Here is a 15,400-nt window from a genome sequence, read left to right on the forward strand (position 1 = left end):
CTTTTTAATATTTCTGGTACTAATTCATACGCTTTGATATTTCTTTGGAAATACATAGATCAATATATATTAGTGTATTAGTATTTTTCTCTACTTTATAGAAAACAAATATATTCATTATTTTCCATATGATTTTGTGATTTCGTAGTCCTTTAGAAATGTTACAGAGAATTCATTTTATTCTAACTATATGCTTTTTCTCATTTAAATACCTCTGTATTGCCTTTTAAATTTCCCTTAAGCATCTGAATCAAGCAGTTTTTTCCTCTCTGATTTTGTAAAGGCTTTTGCATATTCAGTCCTCTATATTGCCTTATTTTTATCTTGTCATATAAAACAATTAAAAAAACTCCAAAGTACATTTTTTTTACAAACGTGTTAAGTAATGCAAACTAAATAAATTTTTTGACAAAACATAAACCATGAAATGCTTATTTACTTCTATTTTTATCAAAGTTGTAATTATCTACTGATTTTGTCATTATTTTTATAATTTGAAGGAATACATGGAAAGCTAATTCCCTCAATTCAAACACAAAAATTTTTTTGAGCAGGTTGCCTAATGAGGCTATTAGAAATTGAAGCCTGACATACAGGAATATATAGAAAAGTCTGAAAGTTTTATTGTATGCGCATACATTTTCCTCAAATACGGGTAATAATATAGTACTTAGAGTTTTTGCAGACTATTAGATAAATGTTATAGGATTTTAACTTCTTTTCTTCCAGAGACTTCTAGGAAATTTTTAAAAATATGAAGACTAGCGTTGAGGGAAATCTTTAAGATAAATACCGCTTTCTGATTATTTAATGTCTGACTTTCTGATAGAAAAATCAGACTTTTTTTTATAATTCATCAAGTCACTATGTAAGTTTTTAGTCTGGCATAAAGAAATTGTTCCATGTTAAAATCCACCTACGTTTTTATTTGTTTGGAGGGAGTTACTGTCACTTGAATGAATGAGTCAGGAGCACCTGGGGGGCTCAGTGGTTGAGCATCTGCCTTTGGCTCAGGGCGTGACCCTGGGGTCCTGGGATGGAGTCTCCCATCGGGCTCCCTGCAGGGAACCTGCTTCTCCCTCTGCCCATGTCCCTGCCTCTCTGTGTCTCTCATGAATAAATAAGTAAAATCTTTTTTAAAAAAATCAATGAATTAGATTAGCAATGACATTAAAATTGTCACTCAAACTGTAACACGAATCTTAGTATTTTTGTGTCATCATTTAAATATATCTCTCATGGATAAAGTAGGCTTGTATCTCATTGTGATTTTGTAAAGCCCTAGAGAAAATTTTTGGGTTTGCTTTTTGATCCAAGTTGGCCTATGGAATACGAGGCAGATCTGTTAATTTAGAAACTAGATGAGCCAGTGTTAGAGCTAGCATTCTTTTGAGAATCAAATAATCTAAAACTATCTTTGTCTATCTGGAAGGTCTCCCACCTTTGTGCAGAGGTGGCCATGAGGGAACTTGCAGACCACGTTAGGATTTTCCCCAGGCAGTAGAACACAGTAACTTTAAAAGCCTGGACTCTGAAACTAGACTGCTTCAGTTCAAATCCAGGCTGTCCTCTTCACTGCCTTTGTGACCTTGGGAATGTTAGTCTTCTGTCAAATGCCATAGTAGTGCCTGCCCCAGAGAGTCGTTATGAAGCCATGTAGAAATGTATAGAATTGTGCCTGATTCATGTTAAGAACTCAATAAATAGCAGCTTTTAGGAAATGGTTTTCTCTCTGGTCCTAGAAATAGCGGTTAAAGCCTCAGAGTTACCTTCTAGAGGGTGAACACCTTACCATATAGAAGATGGAAACGTTCAGGGGACTGTATTCCAGTTTTTCACTGGAAGCCTAGAAAAACTAACTACTACTTGTACGGAGCATCTACATCTAAGTACTGTGGCCCCTCGACGTGTCTACGGGCTGCAAAAAGTGAAACCATGAGTAACCAAATGAATGCGTTATTTGTAGTTATTTAACAACTTAAAAGTTAGAATTTACCTGGCAAAGATGAGCTTTTCCTCTTCCTCTACTTCATGACTTTTAAACTCTTTCTACTGTCTCTTAATGTTCCTGGTTTCTGATACCCGGGTGACAATTTTATCCTCCTGTTCATTGTAGCAGGAGCACAAATAAGCCTCCCATGTAAAGAGATGCTGTACTTCGGTATACATTCAAAGAAGACAGGGTGAGATGTGACCTTCTTTATCTAAACTTGAATTATCTGGTATGGCAAGAGAGCATTCATAGATCCAAATAAATTTGTATTTTTAAGCCAAATTATTAAAGTTAAAGGCATAAAACCTAGTCCATGGCTGTTTGGAACGTAAAAGTAATCGTTTTATGTTGTGATTGTTTTCCCTTTATATTGCCAAAGACTCTTGTAACTGATTTTTCCTGCACTACATCAACAAGTCTATTTAGATGTATCTTTAGAGCAACCTTGACTCACATATATCAAGGAAAATTGCAGCCTATGTAAATCTCCCATTTTGTGTAACAATCTGCCTTTTTTTCAAAAAGGATTTGAGATAATTTACAACAAAAGGTATGACTTGGGGCACTCGAGTGGCTCAGTTGGTTAAGCATCTGCCTTCAAATCACATCATGATCCAGAGTCCTGGGGTGGAGCCCCGTGGCAGGTTCCCTGTTCAGCAGGGCACCTGCTTCTCCCTAACCCTCTGCCCCTCTGCCCACTTGGGTGTGCACGCACTCTGTCTCTCAAATAAATAAAATCTTAAAAAAATTTTTTTTTAAATAAAAGGGATGCTTGGGTGGCTCAGTCAGTTAAACATCTGCCTTCAGCTCAGGTCATGGTTCTAGGGTCCCAGGATCAAGCCTTGCTTCGGGCTCCCCGCTCAGTGGGGGGTCTGCTTCTCCATCTCCCTCTGCCCCTCCCCCCTTCTCATGTTTGCACTCTCTCTCTCTCTGTCTCAAATAAATAAAATAATTTAAAAAATAAAGACGTGACTTAACAAGTCATTAAAATAGAAATGGAAGTACAAATTCAGAACCGGCAGTAGAAGGGACCTTAGCACACCTATCTTACTGGCCAGCAGAGTTGTGGTGGTTGAGCTCTTCATCTGGTTATTGCTTCCTTTCTGTCAGGACTCCCAAGGGAAACAGTAAGCAAATTGTTTTGGTCTTTCAGGAGGAAATACATCAGCTCCTGAGAAAAAACAAAATTTTCTCCCACTAAATTATAATAGAAATGTCTCCTATAAGGTTCTATGAGTAATGTACCAGGCAGGTCTTTAGTAGCAACTACACAGAAAATAACTGTGTGATGTTTGATAAGAGCCAAAAGCAAGCATTAAAGCATGGTTTTGGACAGGTGATTGGGCAGCTGGATAAAGCAGGGTGCCCCCATGATGTAGCTTCTGGTGGCCTAATTTGATTGAAGTGTAGAGCTATGCTTATCCAGAGTTCTAAAGATGAATCTTACCCTTTACAGGGTCTCCCCTAAATGTTCATTCTCTTAGCAGGAGTTTGATAGGAGCTACGTAGCACACCTTTCAGTACCCTCTGAACATTCAGATTTTTCAATATCAAAACACCATTAACTATTCGACAAGGACCTCGAGTGATGAAGTCTAGTCTGCTCATTTGCTTAAGGGAAAACAAACAGCAAGCCAAGCTTCGACCCCGCCGATGAAAGCTGAGGCGTCTCACCACGGTGTTCATCGGATGGAAGTCAGAGCAACCTCTGAGTATTGGAATAAAGTACCTGAGAGGCAACCTTCTCTACTCTGTGCTGGCCACCGCTTAACCGGTATTTTCTGTCAATACCTAGTAACGCATCTCTCTGGATTAGAACTCAGATGATAACGTCAGACTAAGTGATATCCCTCTACGGTGGTAATGATGTGAAATTCAGCCAGTTAGTGTTATTGAGAAATCATTATGCGTGCAAAGCTGTATTAAGCATCATGAGGAATTCAAACCAAAAGGCTAAGTTAGATAAAAGTAAGCGAGCTCTCAAAAATGGGAAGTGGAAAAGACCTGCAATAAAGAATCATATGACTTGGATTCCAGTTCAGCTATCTCCATTAATTTTTATTTATTATTATCTTTTATTTATTTTTTAAAGATATTATTTATTTATTCATGAGAGACACACAAAGGCAGAGACACAGGCAGAGGAACTCAGTCCCGGGGCTTCAGGATCACACCCTGAGCCAAAGGCAGATGCTCAACCGCTGAGCACCCAAGTGTCCCTCTCCATTAATTTTTAAATTGGTTCTTAGTTTTTTTTTTCCCCTCTGTAAATTGAGATTGTTATGAGACATTACAATACTTTAAATATAAAATGATATGGAAGATTTTGTAAAATATTAAATCCTATATAAATACAGGATTTTTTTAAGATCCACAATGATTCTTGTCATTAAGTAAGACTAAATTAACAGACAAATATTTAAGAGAATCGTACAGTGCAAAATTATGCTCAGGATAGGTTAATAGCTTTTCATAAAGCTGTCTCTTTTATCTTCATAATTTTGATATGGATAGGGTCACAAAAAATTGTGACTTATTAGAGAATTTAGTTATGGATACAGAATTAAACCCCAGATTCAGGAATTCACAGTTCCACCCAAATTGTACTGTGTCAGTATCTCAAATGTGATACCTTCAAAACTTCATGTCCCTGTTGCTCCTGCAAAGTCACTCTTCCTTTTTTGTTATCTATTTCTGTTAGTGAACATAGCGTCCTCTCCCATACCCTGGTGAAAACTTCCAATGAACAATATTTCCTGCCTGAAATCTTAGAGGAACTTGATTGAACATTCTGCTGCCATGGCTCTCCTTTTGCTCTCACTATTCCAAGAAAATACGTACTGCAGTGCACCTTTAATGAGCTCTCCCTCCTGGCTTAAGTACTGATTTCCTGTTGCCTATATATCAATAGATTCTAAACTCCTTAAGCCTCTCCTTTATTTCACCTCAGTTTATCATTTCATCACTGTTGCTTGCTCCCCAGTCATGCAGGAGTACTAGCCATTGCTTTCACCCACCTCATACTTTCCGTGGCTCAGCACCTGCGCTCATTCTGTTATTATCTGCTTAGAGTCTCCCCTGCCCTTTTATATATCAAAATTGTGTTCATGCTCCGAAAACCTTAGCTCAGTTGCCACGACCATAAAACCTTTCCATATTCCGTCACTCAGAAGTGACCCATTCATTCTTCCATCTAATGTGGCAGTGAGCACTTACTGTTGATATCATATCCATCCTCCAGGTCTTTCAGTTTAGTAGGAGAACACAGATACTAAATGAAGTACAACGAAGTGTTTTAAAGGCTTTAAAGTGCATGAACACCTGAAACTAATATAATGTTAATGTCAGTTACACCTCAAAAAAACAAAAAATACATGAAGGGTATGATAGAGGACAAATAGAAAATATTAAGTTCTGGGGGCACGTGGGTGGCTCAGTCAGTGAAGCATCCAACTCATGATCTCAGCTCAGGTCTTGATCTCAGGGTCATGAGTTCAAGTCCCACATTGGGGTCCATGCTGGGCGTGGAGCCTACTTAAGTTCTGCATGGCAATAGAGGTGTTAGGAAGGGCTTTAGAGAATGAATAGATGAGAGACCAGAGTAAAGGATTTTGAGGCAGGCTTTATAAGCAGAGAAGCAACATGTACAAAGGTTCAGGATAAAAACAGTTTGGTGGACACACACAACTGTGAGCTCTTTTTATGGGTAGAGTGTAGAGTGGGGTTAGAGGGAGGAGGGCTTAGGGCTAAATGTGAGGCTGGAAAGGGAAGCAAGAGCCAGATGTTAGAAGTCCATAATAAACCAATGGTTAGGCTTCGTAGAGGATACTGGGGTGCATTGAAATGCTTAACATTGAAGTAGGGTCAGCTTGGCGATTAGTGGCAGTGCCAAGGAGATTGGAAGAAACTGGAGGTAAAACCGTGAAGTATGAGGAAGTGTCTTGTATGAAATTTCAGATGTCTGGCTTGAGAAATCGAAGGCACTGCGAAGGTAGAACTGGTTTGGGGAGAAAAATAGTAAACTCTCAGTTCCGAACAAGTTTAATATGAAGTATTTGTAGGTAGATATGCTTAGAAGCCAGGTGGAAATATGTCAGTAGAGCCCATGAAGAGGTCTGGCCTGAAACTACAGAGGTGTATGTGTTCCTCAGCCTGTGTTGGTGGTTATTGAAGCTATGGGAATAAAGTTGTGTAGGGTAAGAAGGTGTTGAGGGAGAAGATAAAAGGGATATAGAAAGAAATGAACTGACAGTAGAGGGACTGCCAGAGGAAGATAAACCTACAAAGGAAGAAAAAGAGAAGTGGGGGGGGGGGGGCGGAACCAATATGGTGTCTTGGAGCCAGAGGAGGAGGCAACTCCCAGGAAGGCTGTGATCAGAAGCATCAGCCGTGCGGAAAGGTTGGATAAGAGGCAGAAAATGAGTTTGTTAGATTTAGCAAGTGGGACATACTGCTAACCTTTGTCAAAGTGATTTCAGTGAAGTACCGTTGGGGGGCAGAGGAGATGAAAAATGATTACAGTTGGCTTCAATAAGGAGATTAAGGAAGTTGATATAGTGAAGTATAGTATTTTGTTTTTTTCCACCCCAAAAAAATTTAGCTGTAGAGCAAATACATTAGATGGGGTAGTGGTTAGGAAGAGAGACTTGACTCTACTTACAGATTATGATGAAGGAATCAGCAGATGAGGAGAGGTTGAAAATACAGAAGAGGAATAACAGACTGAATAGTCATTCACTCATTAAATATTCGATCATAGTCAACTATATTTCAGCTACTGATGTATATAATCTCTGGAGGAGGTTCCAGTGATAGAATTGAGAGTAGTAGGAGAAAAAAAAAAATACTCTTCTGATGCTGAGACAGAGATGATACGGACCAGATATGGATAGGTTGAGACGAGATACTGAGGGAAAGCTCAAACCTAACAGTGTTGATTTTTCTCTGTGAAGTAGGAGGCAAGGTCCTGGGTGGGAAAGAATTGAGGGCAGTGCCTGCAGATCAGTGAAGGTTGAGATTAGCCATTGTGGGAAATGGAGTTTATCAGGCCAACCATCTGGATTGCAGAACAGCCTTTAGGGTCCAACAGCAGTTGGAACCAAGAATCTGGGACCTCCAGACTATACGGAGTCTGCGATTTTCTCCTGCGGTCCTTCACATCCTGGTAGAGAAGCAAAGAAAACAATTGTCAGGGTTGGTTTATTAATAGTGCTGCCAAATAAGTGGTTAAAGGCTTGTGCTATGATGTCTAGTCTGGAAATGGATGACATAAGTCCAGAGACAGAAGATTGACCAGGAGGGAAAGGTATTGGAAGTGGCGTCAAATGAAGGCACATCCATACTAGGTAGGGGACAGATGTGAGACTCTTGGAACGACCGGAACTTGTGCCCACATTTCTTACGTGACACAGGACATTGGAAGACATAAGCTGTGCCCCTGGGAGGCAGACACTAAAATGGAAGGCAAGTGAAGATCAAGGAAGGCCAGGTAATCAAGATGTTTGTTTTGGATCGAGGATCCAAGTGGGCATCGCGGTGACCAAAGGTGTAGTCGCAGTCGTTGGGATGAGGAATACTGTCAGCTGGGTGTCCTCAGTGCATGAGGTAGAAGCACTCAGAGTTAAGGAGGTGGAAGGAAAAAGAGGGAAGTAGGGTTGTCTTCTGGGTGGCCACCCACCGTCTTTTTGCCTCTCTCTTACAAATCCCTCTTGAGCTACCTGTCGCTTTGTAGTTTGTAATATTCTTAGTTATATGATCTCCTCAGTCTCACATTTATTTTTTTTAATTTTTTTTTTAATTTATTTATGATAGTCACACACACAGAGAGAGGCAGAGACACAGGCAGAGGGAGAAGCAGGCTCCATGCACCGGGAGCCCGACGTGGGACTCGATCCCGGGACTCCAGGATCGTGCCCTGGGCCAAAGGCAGGCGCTAAACCGCTGCGCCACCCAGGGATCCCCATTTATTTCTTTGTTAGTCTTTCTTCCCCCGCTGGATTGTGAGCTGTACAAAGTCAGGTTCCGTGTATATCTCGTTTCTTGCTTTATCCTGACCACCTAATAAAGTGCTTGGCACACCATAAATGCTCAATAAGATTTTATTGAATGAATGAATGGAGACATGAGAGCCAGAAAGGAAAGGAAGGTCAGAATGTCGGGAAGGAAGACGAGTCATTCTCTCACTTCCCTTCCAGGACAGTAGGCCTTCCCTTCTGCATTGGTTCTTTTCCCTGATTTACCCTCAATGTCCTCAGATGCCAGCATGTTTCTACTCAAGATGAGTGTGGATCACTACTCAAGCATATTTTCATTTTATGGGACCTTATTTTCATACTTTATTAATTTGTTTATTATGTAACGGTTTAGGAAAAATTTATCAATAGGTTATTTGATTCATAAATACCCTGAGGTACGCATATTTTATATCGTGTATGATTTTATACTATACGACGTGTCAGAAAACTCTTTGGAAAGGTGAATCTTTATGACAAGATGAGCTACATTTCAGATGGAAATTGAACCACGTAAGAAGGAGATAAAGCAAACGTCCCGCTCCGGCCCCGTCTACTGTAGGGTTCCCGATTGTCCCGTCAGTCGCCCAGAAGCAGTCCTGAAGGACGGCGGAGATCAGCCGCGGCCCAGCTGCCGTCCCCACTGCTTCTCCCTTTACCGAATTCTTTCCTTGCCCCCCTCTTTGTTACAGCTGGTTCTCATCTTCCGCTTTGGAGAGCCACAGAACCTTCGTCTCTTCAACTAAATTCGCTCCATCTATCTTTCATCTTCGTCACTTTTCTTCTTCGGGCAGAACTTGAGGACCATTCGCTACAGTAGGTTGGAAGGTTTCACCCAATTCTGACCTATTAGGCTGGAAAGATCAGGTTTCTGGTCCGGGTTGAAGGATGTGGTGGTTTTATTCCGTCAAAAATTGCCCTTAAGTCTACCAGTACACTGGTTAAATAGAATTTTTGTACCACAGTTCTACTTTTCTGTCATTTTTCTGCTGCTTTTGTCATTTTTGTCTCTAAACAAAGTATCTGACAAGTAGGTGACCTGTTAGAACACATTACCTCTTAAATAGAAGCGTCATTATAAATGCTTTTCCTGCTGTTTTCTGTATCGTGTATAATTGGATATATTTGTTTTTATTTTAATGGGTAAAATGCCACCCTCTTTCTGATTTAAATTTCTCTTAGGTCGCCATAATAAATAAGTGCCTTGGGTATTGCTCTACCCCTTAAGGATTTTTAATGCTATCGTCTGCTGCATTCTAAGGAATATAAATTGAAATCCTCAGACCATCTCAGTGGGTGTAACATTTCCATTAACATTTACTACACGCTAATAACTGGCCAGAAAGAATCAATGCAAGTTTTCAAAATATCTAAATTATTCCTCATGACATACTCACAGAGCAAAAGGATCTTAGCTCTTCCTCTTGATTTGGCTTATCATCTGTGAAAGACCACGTACAGTGTTATAAGAAGAGACGTAGTTTCGTAAACTGATGGCAGTTGGAATCGAGAATGAAATCAGATGGAAGGGTATATTTCTTTAATTTATTGAAGTGTGCTTATTTTCTTTGATGTAAGTAAGTAAACGTCAGCTCTCTCATCTATAAAGTGAAGAGACTAATACTGCTTCATGCAGTTGAGGATGAGAATACTACTCATAATTTACCTTGCTTAGAATTTATTATTCTTACTTTAGAAGAGTGCTTTTTAATATGAAATTAATTTAAAAATTTTATATTTATATAAAATGGCTTATGATAAGGGCATATGATAATTATTTTACCCTATGCCTCATATGAAGTTAGATCTATAGATTATGAGAATGTAAACTTATGATCAAGGCTAATGTAGTACATCCTAGATCACATAAATGTGTATATATCTACAGTTAACTTGGAGCCTTAGAGTTAAAAACCCGTTGTCCTTCATGACTGCTACCTTCTGATAAATTTCTTTGAAAAATAGTAAAATCGTTTTATTCTTTTTTTTTAAGACTTTATAGTTTATTTATTCATGAGACCCACACTGAGAGAGAGTCAGAGACACAGGCAGAGGGAGAAGCAGGCTCTTCGCAGGGAGCCCGATGCAGGACTCGATCCCGGGTCCCAGGATTGTGACCTGAGCCAAAGGCAGATGCTCAACCACTGAGCCCCCCAGGTGCCCCAGTAAAATCATTTTAAAACCTCCGATTGTAGACAGTACTTTTTGCTTGATGTTAATACTCCCCAATAACTATACATACTTTTAGACTTTTCAATTAATTGTAAAATCATTGATAGCAGTCAGATATATTCTTTTTTTTTTTAAGTTTTTTCATTTCAGTATAGGTATATACGGTGTTGTATTAGTTTTAGGTGTGCAATATAGTGATTCAACAATTCTCTTCCCTTACTCAGTGTTCATCATTAGAGGAGTTTTTAATCCTTGTCACTGATTTTGCCCATTCCCCACCCACCTCCCTGTCCGTGTTCTTACAGAGTTTGTTTCTTGATTATTTATTTTTTTCTTTTCCTTTAACTAACTGGAATTGTTTTTAAAAGCATCTGTGTTTTCTTTCTCTGTAGCTACGACAGTTAGTGAACATGTGCATCAACCCAGATCCAGAGAAGCGACCAGACATTACCTATGTTTATGACGTAGCAAAGAGGATGCACGCGTGCACTGCAAGCAGCTAGATTCATGGAAGATCATGAAGAACGTAACCAAAATTATTTAAAGTATTTTTGTGCAAATCATACCTCCCCATTTTTGTCTGGGTGTTGAGATGAATATTTCAGAGCTAATGTGCTTTGAATCCTTAACCAGTTTTCATAGAAGCTTCATTTTGTACCAGTCTAAGTCACCTTCTTGCAAACCCCAAATGACTTTGGATAGTCACTTTGCATGTTAGGAGAGTAAATGAAACTTAATGGTTTTTAATGGCTAAAGGTTTTTAGAATTATTCAGATTTTTTTTTTTCTGATAAATTGTGTTCAGATAAGACTTTCAGTGCCAAAGATTGAAAGTGCAGCTTGGCACTCGTCAAGACAGACTTGTAACGTGAGGAAGAGTATCTGAACATGTGACTTGTTTGCTTTTTCGTCATTTATGGACATTTGAGATTAGCACAATTGTGAACTTTTGTGATTTTTTTTTTATTAAGTTTGAAGTCTGTGTTTTAGTACTTAGCATTGTAGCTTTGAAATATAATTCTTAAGATAAATGTAGACAAACTATTTGAGAAACACTTAAAATTGTTAGCTTATACATTCAAAATGCAACTATTAAATGTGAAAAAATTGGGGGACAAAATGTGAGTCAGACACTGAAGAGTTCTTTGCTTTATTTTGTTCTGTTTTAATATCTTTGATATTCTCTCTGCATTAAAATGGTATAAATGAATCCATTTAAAAAGTGGTTAAGGATTTGTTTGGCTGGTGTGATAGTAATTTTGAAAGTTGCACATTGCCCGAGGCTTCTTTGGTGTTTTTATTATTGTTTGTACATTTGAAAAAATCTTTGAATAATCTTGCAGTACTATATTTCGAGTTCTTTATAAATTTAAATTCTCTTCATAATTGTACACTATAGTGTAAGCATATGTTTTTATTCATAGATTTTATTGAAATTCTGATTGGTCCCCTTCAGAAAATTTTTTGTGTTCTTCCAGTTGCTTTCTTATTTATATTGTATGTGCATTTTATCCATTTTGTTTCAGATTTTCTGAGAACATATACCCTTTAAAGAAATATTTGGTATACCAACATTTTTCCTGGATTAAACCCATTTTTTTTTAACTTTTTAAAATTTGGGCCACCCTGTATGCGTGTCATTTTGTCTTGTTAGGGAGGAAGAAAGGATGTGTGTTGTGCTGTACCTGTGAATGTTGACACAGTTTCAATTCATTTGACAAGGTTGTAATTTTAGAATATGTTTAAAGCAATGAAAACTGGCCATTACCACAGCCAGAGTTTTTATGAGATTAACATTTCTGTTGAGAAGCTTTTAAGCCAAGTACTGTATTCATGCATGAAGATGACAGAGATGGTAACGCTTCATTTAGTTTAAGGAAATGGGCAGAGTTTAGTAAATGCTGTTATGGAGATATGTTTTCCATGAATGCCTTCATGTGAGTGGTGACCAGTTCTTCACAGAATTGTGAAAGCCAAAAGGCCGAGTGGCAGTCACCGTTCAAGGACGCCATGCCACCTGTAACCCAACCTTGGGATGGATAATCCTGCCAACGTGGAAACCTCATGTTTGGAGAATACCTACCGTTAGCTGATTTAACTGCTGGGGTTCCCCCCCCCCTTTATAAGTATTTTTCTTACAATCATTTGAATACTTTCAAGTCATTTGTAAACTTAAAAAATGATTTATTAAGGGAAAAAGCATAAACTTTTTTTTCTTTTTCAAAATGTAATCAGTTATGATATCTGAAGGGTAACTTTATCCTGGGATAGACAAAGGACACCTGGGTGGTCCTTGAAATGAGGGCTGGATGGATGCATTGTGTGATTTTTAGTTACAGCTTTTACACTGAGCATCCATAGATTTGTCTCCTGAAGTATGAGTAAGTAGAATTATTTTTGTTAAAATAGTGTCATGTTCATTTTATTGTAATACAGTTGAAGAGGAAATTGTTTTGTAGTTGGAACAGATAGTCCCCTTTTTCTTGCAGTCTTTAAAAATACATGAATCTAAAACTCATTAGCTTAACCCCTCACAGTGACTTTTAAGCAAAGATTTAAGCTTTTCTTTTCAGTGAGTCTCTCTGCTAGAAGGAAATAGCTGGGAAGAATTTAATGATCAGGGAAATCCATTATTATTTTCTAAATGTGGAAACTTTCTGTTTTGGATATTCTATCTTTTTTCTTATCTAAGTGTTCATATTTTTTCCTGAAGAAACCACTGTGTAAACAATAAATTTTAATTTTGAATGAGATAATTTCAAAAAATTATGAGGATAATTAGTTTTAATTTTTATACTCACCTATAAATATTCTCTTTATATTCCTGTTTATAAGTAAATTTTGTACTGATTAAGAAAAGACATTTGAATTGAGTGGAGAAACAGTAAAATGAAAGGTACATCTGATTCTAAACCTTATTTAGATATTGGTACCAGTTCCCCAGAGGAAAATGTGGGGTAACTTTGTTTTGTATGTTGAGGTTTAGGAATGGTGGATGAAGGGTATCCCTGTATAAATAAAGTGCTCAACAATGTGCAATGATTGTAAATTTAGTAAGATATTACAGCCATTTCATGAATGCTTTTACCATTCTACATAGTACCTATCACAAAACACCTTTCTTGTATCAATATACTTCAGGTGTTGCTGTTAACATTTACATGATATTTATTTTAACCAAAATGTTATTCATATTAAATGTTTTTTTCTTTAAAATGAATGTATTATGTTTATAACCCACAAATGCATAATTATCCTATGCCTCATATTTCAATAGTACTGTAATATGGACTTCTTTTGTGAAATACTTTTATTTTGTTATGCTTCCAATACACATACTAAGAAAGATTCTCTTGTTAGCTTTGAAAATTGTATAATATCCTAATATAAATAAAAACATAAAATTAAAAAATGGTTACAGTAACATTTTATGTATCTGTGATCCTCCCCCCCCCCCCCCCAGAGTCTGCCATTGTTTGTTTCACTTAACATGTCACCTACAGAAGAAACATTTCTTGTTCATTTCCATGACTTTACCATTTTGGGAGAAGCCTAAGAATTGAAGCCGTTCAGGGTGATCATGGAGCTCGGACAGATACTAAGAAGTAGTTTTATAAATATGCATTAAAGTAGGGTACATCTTCGTAGGTCCCTACTCTCTTCAGTACATCATTATCTGTCTTTGAATAAAAAAAGTTTTCTCAAATTATAAAATTATGAGTTTAAAGTTTAGGCCGCAGAGTCCATTCCTCTCACCTTAGTTAATATGCTGCGGACAATATTAGAAATAGTTTGCAACTACCCTGTTGGTAGTCTCTCAACTTACTCTTTTCCACATAAAAAGTGAAAATTACTTTCTGTATCTGGAAATGTTGAGGCTAAAAGATCTTTATGGCGTAAAATCCTCCAGGCTGATGGTAAAATGATCCTTTCACATCAGGATCACATTTCCAAATAGACTGTGGTGAAGATCACACGGATTTTGTAACCTGTGACTTGTAAAGAACCTTTAGTCTGATTATGTGTATATGGGCACACTCACATAATTGTATAGTAATAGTAAATTTTAGCCACAAGAGAGTGTTTGACTAGTTATAAATTTTATCTCAAAAGTATGTTTGTTAATTAGAAAAGTCAGTACTGGGCATATATGTTTAATGTATTATTAATTGGTGCAGCTATATTTACCACCGAATTGGTGCAAAAAGATGACAACTGCAATGAAACCCTTAATCAAAAAACTTCCATGGAGTTGTTACATTATGTATTTTTAATTACATGTAAGTCTCTAATACAATTAATGATGAACTAAAACAAGACTCATCAGATTAATTATCGGAAAGATGTGAAAGTTTACAATGTGTATTTTATCTCTGAGAACTTCATTTGAAGGAGTTTCTGGTTTTCTTACCCATTTCTTGTTCACTTGGATCTCTAATTTTAAACCTTAGGAGGTAAGAATAAAATAAAAGGAAATTTTAAAGTTAGGCTTTGTGACCAGGAGTTTTTAAAAGTAAATTGTTTTCAACATGTTACAATGCATAAAGATAATCTTTTTCCGCTCCTTTCTAGACCCATAGTCCCGAGGATAATTTCTCTAGTCCTTACTTTTTCAAGTGTAAAGTAGGAGTATAAATTCCTAACTCTACAAAGGAATTATGATGCCTTTTATATAAAGGTCTGGATGTGATGCCTGGTACCAGGTGGGTTGCTTGTTCAATGTAGCTATTACAGTGTAGTGTTGTAGTGTAGAGAATCCGCGAACGTCTTCTCTGGCTGTAGCGCCATCTATTTTTGCCTTGTTTTGCTGCACTTGTTTCTTAAAGACCTGGAGCTCTTCTCAGGGCTTAGATAGCTCTCCCTTTGGCATCAATCAGTCAGTCAATCCTACCAATCTCTCATGACTGACATAAAATGTGCTTTTTCAGGAGCCACCCAGACTGCATCCTGTACTTTGCCTTTGGGCACTTACCCATCGGTAACCAAATGATTACCTGTGTGATTCTTCGTTTACTTTCAGTCTCCCCGCTAGAGCCTAAACTCTAGATGGACAAGTACTTCTGGTTTATTCAGTGTGATGTGCCCCACTTAACACAATGCCCCAACTGTAGTCTCTCAACTTCTTTGTTGAATTGATAAATGAACATTGTAATGCTGTCAATGGAGCTGAGCACTTCAGGGGGACCATGCATAGTAGATGGAAAAACAGCAGAAATCTGGAGAGG

The 15,400-nt window shown here is 37.8% G+C and overlaps 1 protein-coding gene across 9 annotated transcripts in view; it reads left to right on the forward strand.

Annotated features, from left to right (window-relative positions):
* The window catches only part of NEK7 (NIMA related kinase 7), a 158,271-nt gene extending 143,782 nt beyond the window's left edge, over positions 1-14,489 (forward strand). For 8 of the 9 annotated variants that reach the window (XM_072733433.1, XM_072733426.1, XM_072733429.1 and 5 more), the window contains one exon: positions 10,569-13,391. In XM_072733433.1, the coding sequence (XP_072589534.1) occupies positions 10,569-10,679 (111 nt within the window). In that variant the 3' untranslated portion in view covers positions 10,680-13,391. Of the gene's footprint in view, positions 1-10,568 lie in introns of all 9 variants that reach the window. The other variant, XM_026017967.2, reaches the window with a different exon arrangement.
* Positions 14,490-15,400: the final 911 nt, after the last annotated feature.

The sequence above is a fragment of the Vulpes vulpes genome, chromosome 13 (assembly GCF_048418805.1).
Source record: "Vulpes vulpes isolate BD-2025 chromosome 13, VulVul3, whole genome shotgun sequence".
NCBI classification, from domain to species: Eukaryota; Metazoa; Chordata; class Mammalia; order Carnivora; family Canidae; genus Vulpes; species Vulpes vulpes.